Here is a 21,588-nt window from a genome sequence, read left to right on the forward strand (position 1 = left end):
CATTTTGCTTATATAAAATGACAAATGTTTGACTATCACAGACTTCCACTCTACTAGCACATACCGTAGGTACACTATTACATAATACTTCTTCAGCAGACAAATAATAAAGCAATCTTGAAAAATAATCCGAACACCTCACCTCAACTCGAATAGTAAGATTGTATTCCTTAATACTTTCATAATCCAGCGGATGATTGACTTTAATATCGGCCCAAGTAAACCCATTATCGGCTCTCTGTTGCAAATAGAAAGTGTGGAACTTGTTCGTTTGAGCCGTAGAGCCGGGCATTAGCCGATAGAACACTGTGGGGTTGTTTTCTATTCCGGAGCTGAAACCCACAAAATACGATATAGATGTTGATCAAATAAGGTACATCTACACTAAAAAATCTACTTGGACATGACGACATCGAATGCGTAGATGCATTAACCAATGTAATGATATAAATGGCAGAAGCGTAACTAGGATCTTAATTAGATGAATATTGTTACATAGTGATGGGACACTATAAAAGAATAGTGTAAACATATAAGTAATTTATTGAATTTCAATATGTCATTTTAAAGCTTAAAAAAACAGAAATAACGTTATAGGTATTCTACTTATGGAAGACGGTTTTTTTGTACTGTAGAGGGCTACAGACAGGCGCGTTTGTGTGTGTGAAACTAAGGGAATGATAGCAAAGTAGAAACAATTTTTAAATCATATATAATCTGTTTGTAAAGCAACTAGACGGTGAGCAGCGACAGCCAGACCTTCGTCATTTTATAAAAGCTGAAAGTTTGTCAGCTCATGCTCCTACCATAGGTAAATACCGTAGCCAACTGCGGGGTTTGGACCGTGGTGACCTTGGAAGATAGCAGCTTTTAAGGATCCAGACCCTCAACCCCTTAGTATAAAGTGTATTTTATTTAATATTTTTAGCGGTATAATATGAGAAATGATATCTCCATTCGCCAGACACTTAGCTTCACGGCAACCCTTTGCTAGAGACTCTTGAAGTTTCAAATTAAATAATGTTTTTCGAAGGGTTGAAGTGATTGGCGAATAAACTTTAAACTTAGGCGGTTGAGGGTCTGGATCCTGAAAACCTGCTACATCCCAAAGCCACCACGGTCCAAACTTTATAATTGGCTACCGTACTTACTTATGGTAGGAGCCTGAGCTGAAAAACTTTCAGCTTTTATAAAATGACGAAGGTCTGGGGTTTACAGGCTCTTAGACTAAACGGTTTTTTGAACATTTTACGATGTCACACGCTTCCCTATGCATTACTCTAAATAATTTACAAATGTTTTTCTGCTGTGCTGACGTTCGTTTAGTTAACACACAGAAACGCGTTTGTGCGGTCTTCTTCCTACTACATCCAAGCCCATAACCATGTTCCTGTGTGCCTAGTGGGAGTTTTCAATATTTTCATACTGTTACTATCGCGTTGACGTAAACGCGAATTTATATCGAATTGAAACAGTTGTGCAGTAGTGCCACTAGATGGTGCTTTTTCAATTCCTTGGAAATTCGTGTTTACGTTAACGCGATAGTAACAGTATCAAACTGCCACTAGGCCCTCTGAAATAGAATAACTACACAAAAAATAAAACAATTTTTTTTGTGTTTATTCTTTACAAGTAATTAATTAAAAGTAATTAAATTGGTAGTTCTTTTTTGAGTATAATTTGACAATGTTTTTAGTGGTAGAGGTTAATATTTATATACCTACCTATTTCAGTAGTTAACCATTCTAAAACCAAGCGGCATCTCCAAAATCTCTACTCGTAAAGGGTGAATTCCAATTGCACTCTACCTAGTTACGCTTGTGCAGACGAGAATCAAGAGAATTGAATTGATACTAATGTCTTCATTATCAATGATATAAAAATAAATGAAAATAATTACTACTAGAACATTCAGTGACGAATATGCGTTTCAAAAATGATGTGGAAGTAAACACAGTTTAATTTTTTAACTTCAATACCTTAATGCCTCTCGTTTCTTTATTAAACCCAATGATAGCCTGTTTATTTTAAACGGAATAATAAATTTATTATTAAAATCTTAATATCGTACATTAAAGTTATTTAAGATTACAAATTGAGCGTCTATACTGAAAGTAATTATCAAAACAATTAAAAATGGCAATTAAACAAAACAAACAGCCCATACTTTAAATTATTAATCCAAAAGTCTGTCTGTTAATTACGACTGTCCTTTTCACGGCTAAATTGCTGAATCGATTAAGATGAATTTTGATACAGCGATAAACATATATGCTATTATTATTCTGGAAAATCCAAAATTCCTGCAGAATTTGTGATAAACTGAATATCACGCGATTTTAATTATGGTCTCTGCTTAATTACGGACGTCGACAAAAATTAATTTAAATAAACCCAAAATAGTACGCGATATAGGCTATTTTATAAATATCAATAGTATAAAATATTAAACAATGTATCTATTAATAATTTATCAAACCTTGACACTATAATTAATTGTTGAAAATTAAACCTTAAAACTGAAATGTTAATAGAAAATACAGCATATCTAATAAGTTACATATTACATCAATACTGCCAAGATTTAATAGTTTACTAACATAATAATAAATGTGATGTAGGTTAAAAATAGGTGAGTTAGTATGGTTTCCTCTTTCCATAATCATGTAAGTATGAAATGTGTGATTTAGGACGAACAGATAGACAATAGAGACGTGAACCATCGACCAAAACTGCACGCGACAGGTGATGCAACATGTGGCCCGTTGCTTTGTGATGCACATACATATACTCAGAGGCACAATTATCCGCCCACTTTGATATACTCGCGTCATATTAAAGCAAGCGGATAATTGTGCCTCTGAGTATATATTTCCATACTATTTTACTTACAACAATTTTTTTTTACTACTTACCGTTTAATTAAACCAATAACATCATAAAATTAATTATTATTGTTCGCTTTAATAACTGAAACCTAATCAAACTTAACAAGCTTTTTTTGGTCAAAGCGTACTTATTCTTTTTTTCTATTCCAATCGTACTGAATTTCTCAGTAGCACATTAATAATTGACCAATATTAAATTAAGCTTTCGTAAAATAATCATAATAAGCAACATCAAATTGAACGCCAGAGAAATCAAAATCAAATTGAACCTGTTAATATATTATTTTAAGACAATATTATTAAAAAAAATACGACATAATTTGAATCAAATGAATAACAAAGCAAAGCAGACATAGGCTGTTATAATATTCTAATTTTAACTATAGATCGACCGTCAGTAGGTACATAATAATGAATCGATTTTACTATGATATATTTTTTTCAATAATTTTTGAACCTTGACCCTATTTTCTGTCTTACATTATAAGGATGATGACAGTTTTTTAAATTGTAGTAAAGTAACAGGATATCTGCGATCATTACTTTCGGAGTTACACAGATTTAAAGGGTCAAATTCGCGGCACTGCCAGGGATATCTAAAAAACACTCCATACAAAATGGCACGTATTAATGACGTCGTTGAACGCTGATCGTTAGATTTGTATGGTCGTTCAAACGTTTATTTTTATAGTTCACTTATTGAAAAATGTCACGTTTAATGTAAGGAAGCTAAATATATTGTATAAATTTTCATACAATTACGATAAAAGATTTTAGTAGATTTTGAAATTTTATAATCTTATTTATTTTGCAAACATCCAGTCAACCTATGTTTATTACAAATGAATTACTTAATATTGACCTTATTTACCTGAATGTCTCATAATAATCAGTATATTCAAACCTAGTCATGGGGATGCCATTGTTAAGTCTTGTACCTACTCTTATCATACTTTACTCTGTTTACTGTACTGTTTATAACTACTAATCTTAAATTTCAATACGATTGTAGAGTAAAAATTACCCTACACTATTTGATGCATGTACTTAAGATTCCTAAGTGTAGGACTTCTATAATCCTCTATCTTTCTAAACTTCTTCAATTCAAGCACTAGAAACAAATAAAGTAAAAATGAAACACCTACAATATCTTCTACTGAACGTTTATATCATGCTTACACATAATATCGTAGTTAAAATAATCTAACACTTCCAATTTGAAGTCAGAAATTTGAGAACGATTCATAATGCATTAATGCCTCAGCCTACATGCAAAATATAATGGACACAGAGTTTTATTAAAAAAAAATACCTACCATTTCTTCGTTAACAATAAAATTTCATTATTTACTCAAAAATATTGACGAATCTAAGATAACATCAAAGATAAAAACTATAGGATACTTATGTAAATATTTTTGTGTAAATAACAATTTATTTATATAACCCTGTGATCCCATTCCACGTAAGCAGTGAGCCCACTAAATGCACGCATGTGATTCTCAAAAGTCCGCACGTGTACGTGGCAATGCTATTGCAGTTCACGGACATAAACAATACTTCGTACTGATACCACCATGTGAGAGGCAAATAATAACGATGGTTGAAGACGCTCGCGGCGCTCTTCCGTGGTTGCGTGCCTACCGGTCGTCACTGGCAGCATTCGTTTTGTATCTCGGACGCGGCGGGTCAAGCGCCGGTGACGAGCAGTACGCACGCAGCAGAAGAGGCCGCGGCGCCGCACACTGCGTGCAGGGGGCTGCGTGCGGTGCCCGTGCCGAACAGTTACACACGCACCTTGCTTTAACGGACACCACTTTGGCACCCACGGGCAAATTCTCTCGAATGTAGATCGGGCCGTACACCGTGTGGTCCCACACGGGGGGATTGTTCGCGCGATCCACTACGTCTATCTGGACCTCCACGGTTCGGGACAAGGGCGGGAAGCCCTTGTCTTGAGCCATAGCCTCCAACTTGTACGTTTCTCGCTAGCGGGGAAAGAGTCGATGGAAAAAGACAAAACCACGTCGTTAGTAGTGTTAAGGAGGAGGTGCGGCGGGCCCGGGAGCCCGCAGCGCCTTATACCAACCTGGCTTTCACACTGGTCACTACGGTACCCACTGTGACATTCTCTTTGATGTGAACGGGGCCATACGTGGTCATGTCCCAGATGGGAGGCTTATTGTTCCTGTCTACCACGTCTAATTCAACGTCCACGTCTGCGGAGGAGGGCGGGTCGCCTCTGTCGGAGGCGCGCACGCGCAGGCGGTACCTGTCCCGCTACAGATACACGGGTCAGAGGTGAGCGGGGACAAACAAAACATAACACAACTCAAATATAAACATATAAGTACTCATTGCTAATAAATAATTAAAACAATTAAAAAATAAATCGAATTATATAGACCACTTTCATGAATCTGTTATGAATCGGTGGTAACTTGAACAGTATAGACTCTCACTCGTCGCGCACACATTCACGAAGCCAAACTAAAACAATAGAAGAGTATTACTGAGAGCTGTTCACTAGTAAACAGAAAGCCACTCACGACGTCCGCATCCACAGAGGCACCATTCGCGCATCGCACAGTACTTTACTCATCGTAGCTGATGTAAAGGGTGCAAGAAAATAAATTGGAAATAATACGTTTTCGGTATTATACATTTCCGGTCTGTACAATAGGGAAAAAGATAAACTGTACATTATTTATACTTTTTACAATAAATCAACTAAACTAATTTTAAAAATTAAAGTAAATTAACAAAAAGCAGGCAAATGCATGCAGCTCTGCATACAAGACATGGCGGAAAGGTCAGGTTGTCGTAAGAAGTTTTTAGTGACCTCGTAAATACTACAAATAAACGACACTCATTGTAATGAATATATTACAAACGATGGACGTTACGGGTTACTGTACAATTTGGTTTGAGAACGTTGCCCCTTTCACAGAAGGAATAATGTCACAACTGGCCAGATGGCCAAATTGCCTCACGGGCAATCTGACCATCTCAGTTATTAACTATTTTAATAAAATCGAATATAAGTACTGGCATCCTGTAAAAAATTCATAATTATGGTGATTAAACTAATAATGAATCATGTAGCATGAGTAGTCGTCTGCGGCAGCCGGAACGTCGCTGGGCCGGACTCGAACCGCCCGGGAGCCTCGCGCTCCGCAAAATAATATCAGAGGTTAGTAACAAAACATGTACATACATATAATACTGATAGGTATATTTAAAAGCGTAAGCTTCTCAAATCAACCGATGAAATTACAATAAAATAAACTTTAAAACTAGTCAGTGCGAAATATACAGAAGTGCTGTTACGGAAACTGTACATGTTTTAGAACTAAACATACTTCTCAACAGTGAAATATTTACAGCAGTATCACTTCGGTCATAGGTAATGTACACAGGTTGTATTTATCGGCAAGATAGTCAATGCAAGACGGTGCTGCGGAAATAAATCTTAACGAAGATTGAGTGCTGAGCCGGCGCTGGCGGCAACAGAAAGTAATCGTGCTGAAGAAGAACAAGCGCCGGCGCCCGACGCCGCCCGCCCGTTCGATGGACAACTACTCCTCACAGCCAGGATTGAGCCCGCCCCTCCACAGCAATTTACAGCAGCGTATAATTTAGAACTATTTACAATAAACAAACTTAAAGTAGGTGCCAATTGAATCCTAAGGCCTGTAGGTAGCACTCATCCACCAAACTTCATAGTATAGTTGATCCCTTTCACTCATCGCTCTTGCCAGATTTCACTCTTGTGATTGTGTGTATTTGTCGAAAAGTATACTTACGTCTAGAGGTTTCTTTAAAACGATCCAGCCTGATTCAGGTTGGATCTCAAAGTATTCGATATCAGCAGGATTGTAGGGGGCGCTTAATGTATAAACTATGGCACCGTTATTGTCGGCATCTTCGTCAGATGCCGACACTCTTAGTATGTTAGTGCCAATACTGGCATCTTGCTTTACATTCTCCACATATTTCTGTAAGATATATGGACGTTATTATAGTTTTATAGGACGAATATTGGCATGCTTTGTATTTTAAACATGCACATTTATACTACTCTACTATTTACAGAGTCACTTACTTGTCTATCAAACAGTGGAGGATTATCATTTACATCGGTGATTTCAACTGTAAAGGAACATACTCCCTCTAATGACGGCTCTCCTTGATCAGTTGCTTTTACAGTAACTGAGACAAATTTTCCGTCATCGCCTTCTCTATCGAATACTTTATTAGTCGAAACTTCTCCTGTTTCTTCATCCACTGTAAACTTCGTGCCTTTCTGGTTAGGTTGCTGCACTATGGAATATTTAACCTGTCCGTTTACACCTTTATCTTCATCTGTCGCGTGTACTTTTATGACAGGACTCCCATTTGGAGCTCCTTCTTCAACTTTCGGAAAATACGTAGGGCAGTCTTTAAATATTGGTTTGTTATCATTTACATCGGTTATAAAAACGACTACGACAGCTGTAGAAGTGTGTATAGTGGCATCTCCATTAACGCAACATGCTCCATCATCCATCGCAGTTACGTTTAGTTCATATTTGTCTCTATCCAATGAAATAAGTTTATTATGCAATCTAATTACACCTGTTATTTCCTCGATAACGAACTGCCCCGAACTGGTGCCTCCACCCACAAAACCAAATCGGACATTATCACCGTCTTTGTCAGATGCGACAACCGTTGTCACCAATGTATTCGGACCAGCGTTTTCATCAACATTTGGTGTGTATACTTGCTGAGAGAATTTCGGTTCTTCGTCGTTCTTGTTTTTTGTGTATATTCTGACTGTAGCGGTACCTGTTTTGGCTGGCTCACCTTTGTCTTTGGCAGTGACAACGAACTCGTAATAAGCGTTATTATTGTCGGCGTCTAACTGCTTATTATTCGTGATGATGCCGTTGGAATCCACACTGAAGTGGTCATCTGAAAAATAGAAGTGTCTCATTAAAATTCATTAAAATCATCTGACACAACTCTTTAGGATACTTCGTCATCCTATTGAAAAGGATATTTTTAGCCAAATATTTAGCCAAATATTTTTAGAATATCAAGGCCATTATTAATGTTATTTAGCCAAGACATACATTGATTACGTTTGGCATTTTAGAAGATTTGGTGACCTTTGGTGTAACTTTGTTAATTTATGATCAGATGAGCGTTCAAAGTAAATTACTAATATTATGTTATTTGTGCGTTTATGTTTATATTTTGTTCAATGAAAAATGTCACTTTTATGAATGTAAGGAATTTAAAAATGTTTGAATTTTCATCTAATCACGTATAAAAATATTTAATTGATTTTGAAATTTTATATAAACAAGATAAAATTCCAGACATTCTTCGTTCTTTATGGATTAGTAGTTGGTCATCATCCGCATTTATTCGAATGTCTCATCAACCTTGTCATCATCCCTAGTTTAGAGTCCCCCCCAATCTCCAAATATCTGGTGAGGTTTTTAAGTAATATGGAATAAGCTAGCGCTTGGGTACAATAACGCCTGATGGTAAGCGATAAAGCAGCCTGTGGTAAAACATGCTTGCCTAAGAGATTGCCTATTAACTTGAAGATAATATTGCAGGTGGGTGGGAAAACAAAAGCTGGGCATTCAAGGAAGAGATTCAGCTCGACCCCTTCTCCTGAACACATTACGTAATTATTCTAAGTCCTATAATGTGTTTATGTTTTAAATATGTACAATCATTATTATTTTATTACCTGAAACCAAATATTCAATTTCGGCGTTTTTCCCGGAGTCTGCATCCATAGCCTTAACCTTGAGGATACTGGTGCCCAGTGGGATATCCTCGTCGACGTTGTGAGCTTGGTAGTCTGGAAGCTCGAACTTTGGCGCGTTATCGTTCACGTCCGTCACTCGAATTGTTAACTGAAATGAGAAATATTGGATCGTAAATATCTGCATAATATATAGTCATCTAATTCTGAAGGATGTTGGGGTTTCAAGGTGCTGCAATGTCTACCACACACCGGAAAGCTCAGTGTTGTTTGCGACCGACCACATCAAGCAGGTTACAGGGATGGATACAGGCGGCTAAAACAATGTTGATTGAAAGTCCTTGCAACAGGCCTACATCCAACAGTGCATGTCCATCGGCTGATAAACAGGCACCCACAGTCCACCTACAGGCAATTATGTATCACTGTGCAATTTATAACATGAGCCACTAGTCTGTATCATGTAGGATGGTACGGGTGACAGTTCGTTTCACTCTTGAAAGTTTGCCGCAATTCACGACAATAGCACGTATTATGAACGTCATACAGGCGACTGTCACCGTACCCATTGTATCCAAAAACTCCTTTACAAACCGCAGAATAACACTGAGTTCTTCACATGCCCTGGAACATGGGAAGTGCTGGTCTTACACAGTGCTGCCCTGTGTCTATCAACTACATGCTAACCAAATATCATGATACTTTTGACTATGTATATTATATATGTATGTATCATGATAATTTCGGATAAAGCTTTACAGCTATAAATAAGAATTAGCTTACTTCAACTGACGTAGAGAAGCCTCCAGAATCTTCAGTAGCGGTTACTACCAGGGAGTAAACATGTGGTTGCCGCAAATCTTCAAAGTCCAGCTCCTTTGCCAACTTCACTATTCCCGATGTAGGTCCAATGTTAAACGTGCCAGCACCTTGACCTTGGGCTTTCAGAGTGTACCGGATCTCGCGGTCAGCGAACGATTTCGCCTTCACAGATATAATGCTGAAATGATACAATAGATTTGCTCAATAACAATGAAAATACATGACACAAGTCGATGCTTCCTTGTTTACCTATCAGCCCAATCCTTTGACTAAGGTCCAATCTAAATATATAAAACTCAAAGGTGACTGACTGACATAGTGATCTATCAACGCACAGCCTAAACCACTGGACGGATCGGGCTGAAATTTGTCATGGATTTTGATCAATTCTACCCCCAAGGGGATAAAATAGGGGATGAAAGTTTGTATGAAACTTTGTCAATTTTAAACCGATTTGGCTGAAATTTGGAATGGAAATAGATTTTACTCTGGACAACACAAATCCATGGTACCCGAGAGATTTGTGAAAAACTAAATTTCACGCGGACGGCGGGCGTCCGCTAGTAAATTTTAAAAAAGTTGTTGAAATTTTAGAAGACGATTTCACACCTTTGGGTGTAGTTGTAACTTGACAGCACCAACACCTTTGTCTTAGAGTGTATAAACACAGAACATAAATCACCTGAACTGTATGTTGTAGCATGGGTGTATGAAGAAAGCATGTTTCAGATTTTCTAACGCACCTGCAGTTTCAACAACAAATGCGTCTGTCTGTATACGTAACCACTACAACTAAAGCCAAACCGACTTCCGACATTTGTTAAACAAAATTGATATTTTATAGATGAAGGGTGAATTTAAAGGAGAAATAAACTCGCTACTTCTAGGTACAATAGGTAACTTTAAACTCGTCATCATCATTAGCCAATTTATAATTTCGTTGCTTCACTCTTGCAATGTCAGTCACACACAGTAAAGTATACCGTCAAGTCTGCAGCGCGTTTAGAGATGTTGGCAGTGAAAAATTTATTTTTTATTATTAAATTATTTTGGGTAAGATTTCGATATTTTTTACTGCCCATGGTGCTAAACGTGCTGCAAACTAACGGATCTAAGGTCTATTGCCTATGTGGCTTCCGAACGTGAGGTGCTGGGTTCGATGGCTGTGCCTCGGAGAGTAAAAAATGCTTAGGTTAGGCGTAAGTTCCTGTCATTATGCCCGTTTTGGAGCAGTTTTGGTAAGCGAGTAAGCTCTATCCTCCCTTCTTACGCTCTTTTAGAGAAAGAGGCCCTAATAGTAGGCTATTAAAACAGGCTAACAATTAAATTGCTTTGACCCTACTAAAAAAACAGTAGTTTTTCTAACAGATTAGAGAAAACCAGTTCAAGGTTAGGTCCTTTTAATTTGATTACATAATATTCTTATTAGAGGACTAGATCATTACAATTACCAACGTAAGTAAAAAAAAAAAACATGGCAAATAATATGCACGTAACGTAAAAGTGTTTAAACATGCAAATTGATACGGCACACACTTTCCGTTCCCAGCGAAGCCAATTGTTTGAGTCACTCAATAATTCGCTGAATAAATTTACGAGGTCGTTGAAAGAGATGGTGCCTACGTTCGTTTATCACATCTGATTATTTAGGGCGCTGTAACTCAATTCTAACTCCTGCCAATATACCAAGTACTCGTACCTATTTCATTCACGAAGTTATTTGGTATATCAGTTACAACATTATTTTTCATTGCGCTAGACTGCAATGTCACCTGATGTTAAGCGACAATGTTGTGCCACGCTTACTTAAAAGATCCACTGTTTATTTAATCTGATGTGACTGTTTTCTTCGCAGAATTGTACCTAAACGGTTAATCGGTTGGCCATACCTCTAGTTACCGTAAACCATCAGGTTAAAGTAACCGTAGTGGTTATGCAAAAGTAGCACGTTTCAAGGGTCCAGATCCAAACAGAGAAATCTTGTTCCAATCGTCATGCTTCAATTCTTCGTAACAAACCGATGTAAAACACCATTAAAGATTCGCCTTTATTTGATGGAACTCCTCGTTCGTACGGGTTCTCTACCCGTAAAGATTGAACTTTAACCCAGTTTTCTAGGTAGAGGTTGCCAAGCAGCTTTCGTGTGATATTAAAAAAGTTACATCAATTGAAGGAACCCTTGAAACATTCCTTCCGAAGCCGCAACAGTTCAACTCTATAATTGCGTTGGAGTACCATTGATAGCACTAGTGGTAGCAGGCTAGTGAAGCTTCAGGTGTTATAAAGTGACGAAAAATCTGGTCATCACTGAGCATAAGAAATGGTTAGGTTTGTTGTTTTCATTTATTTTAAATACAGACTAAAACAACTTACTCGGAATCTTTCTTCTGGTTTTCAGCTATCTCCGCCTCATAGCTAGGGAGATAGAACTGTGGGGCTCGTTTCCCGCCGACTATGCTAAGCCTTTCTTCAGGTGTCGACTGGAATCTTCTCTCGTCTACTCGTCCACTCTGAAAAGTGAATAACAATATGTTAATACAAAAGATAATACCTATATTTCGACGCTGGCTGCTGCGTAAATTACCCGGCACCGTCATTACACATTACTGAAGATTTAGATTCACAAAATCGTTTTGAATGTATTTTTTTATTTGCTCAAAAGGAGAATAGAGACGGCAGCCACGCTTGATATCTATATTTCTACATGAAATATATTGTGATTTATGAGATTTATTGGCTCAAAAAAAATATTCACTTATATAAAACGTAGAATCGAAATTTTAAAGTTTATTGATATATTTCTGAGTGCGGATGCGGGTAGTCTTCTGCCATAATAACAAAATCATTAAAATTAAATGGTCTGACTAACTTGATAAGTCAAGACAATAAATAGTAATAATTAATTATTTAAATTATTACCTGGTCTTCGGCCTTAACGTAGAGCACGTACTCCATATCCAATTGGAAAGGATCCGTCCCCCTTGTTCGGACAACGCCAGAACGCTCGTCCACCTCGAAACGTCCACCGGTTCTGTCTCTGACGATGAAGTAGTGTATGTTGTGGTCTGTGTCCGGGTCTCGGGCCTGGAGAGTAAAGACTGGGGTGTTGGGAGCCGCGTTGAGTTGCACCACCGTCTGCATCGGCAGAGGACGGTTGATGAAGTATGGAGGCTCGTCGTTTACGTCCTTCACGTGGATGATCACTCGTTGATTGTCGGTATCTGAAATTTTTATAAGTCTGATTATAAAAAAAAATCTAGTTGACGCTTCTTGTGTCAGTAGGGAAGAGAGGCATTACGTACGTAAACAGAGTTTCATTTACATCCATGTCGTAAAATATATAATATAATTTTGTATTATATATAAAATAATAACATTGCGAAAAATAAAAAAATGGACAATTAATAAATAAATGAGAGGAAGTAAATTATTATTACAATGATATATTACCCCTATTAGCTATTGCCACGAATCCCCTCGGGATCAATACTTTATGTTTTGACGTAAGTACACCTTAAAGTATGTATAAGAGTATTTTTTGTGTCACTGACAACGTGAAAATTTTGCGATAATCGATTGAAAAAAAGGCAAATGCGTTTTGACGTTGTTTTTAATACGTATATAAAGTTAACAAACTTTGGTTCCAGTACAAGCTAAGAGTTTCGCTAACAGCGAATTCTAGATTATAGCCTTCCGGAAAATTTACATTTAATTATACCAAATATTTAGTGGAGTTAATGAACTTGATCTACCGGAACGGTCTAATTGACTTTTACTACAATGGAATCAGTTGATATAGAACAGAAATATTTGTAACTGGTATCTGTCGTAACAAAGAACAAAAATTCCACGTCCACCACTTAAGTTGTAAACCTTTTAGTTGTACGTGAATCAGGACCAACATTCATCCACATGCAATAATACAGTGGAACACGATCCGGGGCATTTGCTGTGCTCCCGCTTATCTCGGGCCAAATGCCCGCCCTCGCGTGTCCTAGTTCGTAATTAAACTCTTACTTTGCTACAAGCCTTCCTGAGAATCATTACTGTGAGCACAAAAAAATCTCTTTATAAAATGTACGTTTAACGTGAGCAGAATTTTTCTTTCTAATTTTAATTTTATATGCACGAGATTTTACGATAACCACATTATGTCGCATATGTTTTGTTTTAATAAAAGAAAATGAGAAGCTTATGAATTCACGACTTTGAACTGAGCTTTTCCTCTCTTATTACTTTTCTAAATGGGCACAAAGGTGCTGAATTTCAAAGGGAGTTTTCCGATCGCATCAGGTATATGCTTTCCGTCGACTCCAGTAAATAAAGCTCGTTAAGTGAGATTCAATTATCGATAAAAACATCAGCGTTGTGGCAATGATACCTACTAATGAACTTTGAACAGAACTGTTTCTTTGAATGAATCAAGAAGAACAATACAAAGGTAAACACGATATTAGCATAATTAAGTACGTATTGCAGGATTTATTTGTAAACAAAATACATATATACCTATACATATGAATGGTTATAAGAATCAACGTACAGCTAAATTAGTACGCTAACACAGCTAAGGAAGAATTTTTGAAAATATTATAATCCCTAGGGTATGAAAGTTTGTGTGAAGGTCTCATGCCGCAAAGACGCAGTTCTTAAGCTGGATAAAATAATAAATCAAAAACCCACCTAAATGAAATGTAAAGGAAAATTCGGGAAATAATACACCCTTTATCTTTCCCGCTACTGAGTAAAATCCATCATAAGGTCACTAAGCTGTAGAGAGCCAAAGAATGAAACAAATTACATAAGTTTGTACAATGAGTAATTAGTCACATTTTGTGATGATGTCTCAATGCCGATTTCGGCTATAGCGACGCTTCTGACTCCTCAAGTCTGGGTAAGGGTGGATAGTTCTCTGGTGTGCTTTCCAGTGAGTAGTGTACCCTATTTTGACCTTAAAAGTGCTACATAGGGCACAAGTTACCACACCATCACAGTCATTGTATGAGATTGCGGCAGGAGGATGAAGCTTTAGATTAAGCTTAAGACAATTGTACATACATAGCTGGTTAGGCAGTTGGATAAAAAGGACTATTACACAATAAGAACGTTTAAATTCTATTAGAGTTATTGTCCATTGAAATAAGAAATCTTTAAGTAAAATATTATAATAACAAACTATTTATAGTTGAAATATGAAACACACTGTAAAGTATCGTATCGCTGGCATATCAAAGACGGAATTATTCTTTGTCTTGCTAATAAGGGTGCCTAAGGGCATCAGATACAGAATGTCTTTTCATAAGACGTTGATGTTATGTCGACTGTACTGCACTCATTTACAAGTAAAATATTTCTACACTCTATTTGCATATCTATACTAATATTATAATGCTGAAGAATTTTGCTTGAACGCGCTAATCTCAGGAACTAGTGGTCCGATTTAAAATATTATTTCAGTATTAGATAACCCATTTATCGATGTAAACTATTGGCTAATATTTTAACCCCGTATTCCTACGGGAACGAAAACCACGCGGGTAAAATCGCGCGGCGTCAGTTATTTATAAATACAAGGTATACCAGGCAGTCTGGCGAATATTTAAAGCAATAAGACCGTCTTTGACCATGCTTACTATGTTTTCAATATTTTTTGTAACTGTTTTTATTGCAATGAAGTATAAGTAAATAAATAGAATACACGTTACTTAACAGCCGTTTTCAATTATCTATAGACAAATGTTTTTATATACCTTACCCATGGTAGGTACACTGTCGAATATTACAATTTAATAACAAATTGCCTGTGAGTTCTAGCTACTATTATGTAAAGTGCTGGAACTTACAGAACAATTACAAATACATATATTATTGAAAACAGCTGCTATACAAATACACATAAATACTTTCAGGAAACACATAAAGTTATACTTACATTTGAGCGCCACTTTAGGTTAAGCATGAAACAAAACAAGTTAATAAATTAGTTTCTACCAGTTGCTATCAATTGTGATACATTAATTAATTTAATATTATTAGTATTGAGGTCAAACCAGAGAAATTGCCACAAGTTAATACAAGGATTTAAATAATATTTGTGTCAAGAATGAACCCAACCCAAAAGTCACAAACATGTCTGTTTTTGTCAGGGGCTGTAACATTTGGTATCCCTCGTCCTACGGGATTTAGTTATATCCGTAATAAATCCGACGTTTGCTGTAATCCTATTCCTATTTACTGGGTTCAGTTGCAGGGTGTTATTTCACAGACAAACGACCATAAGGAGTAAACATGGAAAATCTGATAAAAAGAATACATCACACAGATTATTTTTTACATTATATAGGCGAGCGCTTGGTTGCAATCATGCTTGACTTGATGCAGCCTATGGTGGAACGCGCTTGCCTAGAAGATCTCTATTCACTCTTGACTTGATACCCATGTTGTAGGTGGTAGGGAAAAAGGAAGCTCGAAGGGCATTCCATAACTTCACAGTGCGGATCTGCACGGCTATTCTGTAACGATGTTTTGTCTCGCAAGTGCGAGTTTCTCGTGTGCGAATTACTCTCTCTGTCTAACACGATACTATAGAATGAGAAAGGTGAAATCGAAATTCGCACTTGCGTGTTATACAAAGTTTCGTTACAGAATAGCCTAGCAGGAACGAAGAGCCGAAACGCTTCGAACGAGTCCAAGGGACATGAACTACGTATGAATGCAATCCCTGCGATGCCTGGCAGTTCTTTGGTAGAAGGGTGAAGAAGGAACTAAATCGAAAAGCTCCTGATTTGATTTGGTTTCCTGACTGATACTCGCAAATTTATCGCGAATAACTCACGTAACAAGCAGACCCAATGTTAAGTGGCAAAACCAACAAGTCTTACGCTCATCAACCTGAAGAACAGATGTTATTGTAGGTAAGTCCACTCCAAACTTCTAGGCCGCTCTAAATTTTAACTAAGTCGATCTGCGCAACTTAGTAGACCACGCCGCGATATATTTTTGCATACTGCGCAGCCACACACCATTCGGCAAGGACTAGAAGTTTGACTAGAGCTCCTAAAAATTGCAATGTCACACATCATACCCAAAACAGAGTCAAGACAAGACAGGAAAACTTTACATTGCAGAAAGTACATAGCTATTACCTACAAGTATTTCTTCCCGATAAGAAAGAGCATTCCTTGCTAAAAATGTTCAATACTTCTTGAAAAGCAAAACGAAGAATTGAATTCTTGGCAGTTTTTATCCAATGTACCCATTTTATATTGGTATATATTTTAAAAAACAATCCTAGTTGACAAAACAACAGAGTCGCATAGGTAGGTACGTACATTAAGACACTACTATCTGGATTCGAGCCAAGATTTCAACCTAATGTACATTTGTGCTTGTTTTTACTACGATAATACAGTGTAAATATTTTGAAATGATCGATTTATTTCGGGCGTCGGTCTCCGCAAATCTTTCGATTACATACTTATATAAAACGTGATCTGCGGATGAATTAAAAGTACCACAACGTGGTCAGCATATCTGCCAAACAAGAGATAACGTGAGAAGAATTGTTTGATATATTGTATTTTTGCAGCACAATGCTGAGCTGGATCCTTTTTCAAGGTTGTGCCAAATATGGCATAGTGGTGTTCTAATGCTTAGATTACTTTTTGTTTTTGACTTGATCTGGGTATCAGGCACTACAATAGTGTTAAGGCTTGGCACAATTTTTAAATGATTTTTTTACTTTCTTTCTATTAAAGGTTATTTTTCATTACTGTCACTATTATTACTATTATATAAATTAGATAAAGATTATCAAAAGAAAATTTTATTGATAGTATTTAACTTTCTTAATTAACATAGATAGTTATTAAAATTAATGATTGCATTCCTATTTTCGTTTTGTTTTGCATACCTACTTACATATATTATCGCTATCTGTCGCTTTTCTGTTATGTTGTATCTATTTTTAACTAAGTAAGCCTCTAGGTTAAGAAATTATTACTATGTATATTTATAAAAAAAAAATCTTGCTATATTGTTATAGTTTATATTGTACTGATGTACCTAAATTAATTTAATTAATGCGTTTATACTACGATAACATAATACAGACAGGTTTATTGTACTGCACTTAATAACTGCAGTAAATAGATATTTACGCCACTGCCGTCTGGTAGATAACTCTTCACGCCACAGAAGCAGACTACAAGCCTCCAATACTCTTCCCCGTGTTGGCCTGGCGCCAACCCCTATTGATAATATCTCGCGTAGCCGAGATAAAAACTGTTTAATCTATAAACCACCCCTGACAACTTCCAAGCAGTGGTAATGTGATATTATAACTAATTACTGTTACTAATTACTACGAACGTGCGGTCCGAACTGTGGTAATTTTTATAAATAATCAAATCTGACATTTCAAACTAAGCCTACGTAAAACGAACGATTTTAGAATTGTTGTGATTACTTTGTGGGTAATATACTCTAGATAGAACATTAACAGCCTCCAGCGAAGTATTACGTAATTTAGGTGCAATAACCATTTGAGTACATAGCCCAGTTAACGTCTATCTGCCTCAGAACTAACTTCAGACTGTTAGTACTCCCTAAAACTTTTACGAAAACTTGCCTGTTTTCCGTTTATATACTAAAAACAAATAATACTTACCTAATTACCTAAGCAACAAGAATGTCCAAATATTATAAACATAATATAATGAGCCTCCATTCAGTATTTATCTGATTGTTTTGCCCTAAACATAATGAGGTGTTACGGAGTATACGTCTCATACGAGTCACCAGGTGTTTAAATCCAAATCTTCGAACCCTAGTTCGTAACAAAAGGATAGCATTATTTTATTAAAATTTTCCAATTCCAAACAAATTATCAAGATCAAACAATGATCAATTTTACCGTGAACTCTGGTATCGCTCTACTATTATCAATATCTACATCATTGCCGTTAATCCCAACGATATCACCTTTACTATTAAAAAGAATTAACTGCCAGTCGATTTCCGTTCAGAGATTTTTGAATTCAATTAAATTTTCGTTTTCGCTCCGAATCATAAATTCAATTTTGATTGTCTAGAGAACAGAGTCGCAAATGACACTTGAATTCCGTGAAATACAGGCAGGTTTTAAAATGATCCTGTGGGGTACGGTCTGGTAAGGTGAAGCTGGGGGTGGTGGTGCACCCCTACAAACTTTCCTCCCTCCTTGAGTTCAGACTCACTGCGCATGCGTACACTACCAGCCGCGTGTTCTCCTCGTGGCTTACGGGACGGCCATGACGAATGAATCTGAACTTGCATTCATTTTCGTAGAAACAGCTACGAACTATTGTGTTTGTACTTGAGCCTATACGTTTGGTCTGCTGTATTGAAGGTTAACATTTCATAAATATCATTACATTAGAATCGGTAATACAAATAGCGCCCGAAGCTATTCTACGCTTACATTAGACGTCTTTCTCAATTAGATCAATCACTTTTGAAATGTCAAGTTATGTCATGATTTAAGGAAGGACATAAAGAAGTAATTTTAAGTTTTAGATACCTAACTATAACTAAACATTTTGCAGCAATATAATACTTATATGATGACCTGAATGACATGAAGATAGACATAGACAAAGGACAGCGTATTTGAACAGCTAGGGAAATTTTAAATTATATGCAAACAAAGTCGCATAAATTTTCATCTTTTTGAATAGTTACTTCCATGTAAAATGTCCTACAGCATTAAATTATTCCATACCATCCGAACTTAGAGGTGGAACGTGTTCAACGCTCACGTATGAGACATGAATAACCTAGTTGTAACACGTTCGATATGAAGTTATACGAGTAGATGTATACAAGTATTATACGTAGCCCTCTGCGGCCGACAATGAAGCGGGGAAACTTCGATAAGTTGAGGCCAGAAGCAGCCAAGTCCGCAGTGCCAGCGAATAACTAGATGAATCGTTTTATTAATAACCTATACCATCAACGTATAATGTCAGCGACTGACGATCAAGTAACCTCACATGCCTGCAGCGCTAACGGCGTGGCAGCCAATAAAACTGATCGTGTGTTGCTGTAGGCATGTGGGCTTATCGGATGGTGAGTGGCTTAAGGGTTAGTCACCATTTAACAGGACGCACTGCGGTATTGCTTTGTTACATAAAATAATCTTGTTATACGTAATAATATCCTGAGTACAATGAACTGGATAACTCTATTAACGTGAGACCTACAAGTATGATGCACTTATTTTTGAAACGAGAAGTAAATCGACGCTACATTACGAGTTTTTTCATATTCTTTACAACTTAGCCCTTGACTACAATCTCACCTGATGCTAAGTGGTGATACAATCTAAGATGGAAGAGGGCTAACTTGTTAAGAGGAGGATCAAAATCCACGCTTTTTCGTACCGGAACGCTTTATCACGTGCCGGTATGTTTTTGCCAGTAGGGTGGTAACTAGCCACGGCTGAAACTTCCAACAGCCAGACCTGGACACATTAAGAGAACCCAGGTTCTCCGTCTTGTAAATCAACGTGGCGCATACTACTGCGCCACGAAGGCCGTCAAAAATATATTAATACTTCTACATATATCATTTCTTTCATTTCAAAAGGTTTATCTGCCCCATTTCAATTGCAAGAAAGTATTTTACTAAACAAATCTATAGGAGTACAATAAGGAAACTTACTGGATCTGAAAATAACTCCGTAGATATTCTACACAAAATGCAAAGTTTCTCTAATAGTCTATTCGTTAACTTGATAGTTTTCAAAAAGTGCCAATAGACCTGTAGATCTCATTTGGCAATTTAATGTTTTTAAATATTAAATACTGAACGCTACGAAATGTTATTTAGATTAGCAGCGTGTAGAAGTCACTATACTACAGCCTTTCTTGATGAGTACTGTTTACCAACAAACAAATAAGAAAAATTTGTTCATAAATCATGAAAAAAATACGAAACATAATGTGATTCAAGAATTTTTGAAAATCAACCCCTAAAGTGATGAAATATGGGTTGAAAGCTTACATTGATTTCCACGCGGACGAAGTCGCGGGCGTCCGCTAGTTATAATTATAAATTTATTTTTACATTATCTACATAAATTAAATTATAAAAAAAAACTTCATTTTAGAATAAAGTTTAATTTTCTAGGAATTCGTTATAGCTATAGATAAGTCAAGCTTTCAGTTTCTTTTTAAACGTATTCATTATATTTATTATACATTGTGGAATCCTATTAATTTTATTACATACTCAATAGTCGCAGTAATTTTTCGCTATTGGAGAAGCAGATAAGAGTAATAGCTACGCGGGTATGTTATGCTACGAATCGTAGCTTCAGGTATTAAAATACGTAGGTACCAACTAATTCTTCCGTGTACAAGCTACGTATGACCTTGACTGAAATTCATGATCAAGCTTGTAGTTGTGCTTGCTCACGGATTCATTCACAATACGTATCACACTCTGAATTAGAGCTCGTTTAACTAGGTTGGTTATTAATATTATGTTTTTAACTGTTTAACTGTACAAGAGTAAACATTATGTTGTTGACCCTAATCCCGCTAACCAGGATTGGAACAGCGTGGTGGGTCTAAGTTTCTTATCCCATCTTTTATAACGAAGGAGGCTTAGCCATTTAGTGGGCGGTTGAAGGCTCATAATCATGGGCGTAGCTACCGCCGTATCAGCGGTATCAATGATGCGGGGCCCCCGAACTACAAGCCCCGTATCCCGTATCTACGTGTGAAATCAAAAATTAGTAAAATTTAATCCACAATCTCACTTAATCTGGTGCTTCGCGTATAAAACATAAAATACCTACTGCGTAGAGTTTCACTTCAGAAAATACTTTTCACTTTTTTATCTCGGGTTAAGCCTAAAAAATTTACTAAATTTGAAAATTAGAAATTAACCTATTTTCTTTGTTTATTTCAATGTTCCTACACTCCATCAAAAAGAAGTAGTATGTCACAACAAACATTTCGGTACCAATTTTACTTTGTGGTGTTACAGTTAAGGATAAATCAAAAACTTAAGAGATTTTCGGGATTTGCCGCTCATCCATTGGGGCTCCTCAACTTATTTTGATAC

The 21,588-nt window shown here is 36.7% G+C and overlaps 1 protein-coding gene across 6 annotated transcripts in view; it reads right to left on the reverse strand.

Moving 5' to 3' along the window:
* The window catches only part of LOC112046671 (neural-cadherin), a 448,660-nt gene that overhangs the window by 371,763 nt on the left and 55,309 nt on the right, over window positions 1–21,588 (reverse strand). For 4 of the 6 annotated variants that reach the window (XM_052891243.1, XM_052891244.1, XM_052891239.1 and 1 more), the window contains exons 3-11: window positions 15,410–15,421; window positions 12,397–12,698; window positions 11,851–11,987; window positions 9,439–9,655; window positions 8,638–8,806; window positions 6,994–7,844; window positions 6,695–6,886; window positions 4,978–5,168; window positions 143–332 (exon numbers count right to left, since the gene is read on the reverse strand). In XM_052891243.1, coding sequence (XP_052747203.1) covers window positions 143–332; window positions 4,978–5,168; window positions 6,695–6,886; window positions 6,994–7,844; window positions 8,638–8,806; window positions 9,439–9,655; window positions 11,851–11,987; window positions 12,397–12,698; window positions 15,410–15,421 — 2,261 coding nt within the window. Of the gene's footprint in view, window positions 1–142; window positions 333–4,685; window positions 4,877–4,977; window positions 5,169–6,694; window positions 6,887–6,993; window positions 7,845–8,637; window positions 8,807–9,438; window positions 9,656–11,850; window positions 11,988–12,396; window positions 12,699–15,409; window positions 15,422–21,588 lie in introns of all 6 variants that reach the window. The other 2 variants (XM_052891241.1, XM_052891245.1) reach the window with 2 other exon arrangements.

This window comes from Bicyclus anynana, chromosome 3 (genome assembly GCF_947172395.1).
Source record: "Bicyclus anynana chromosome 3, ilBicAnyn1.1, whole genome shotgun sequence".
NCBI classification, from domain to species: Eukaryota; Metazoa; Arthropoda; class Insecta; order Lepidoptera; family Nymphalidae; genus Bicyclus; species Bicyclus anynana.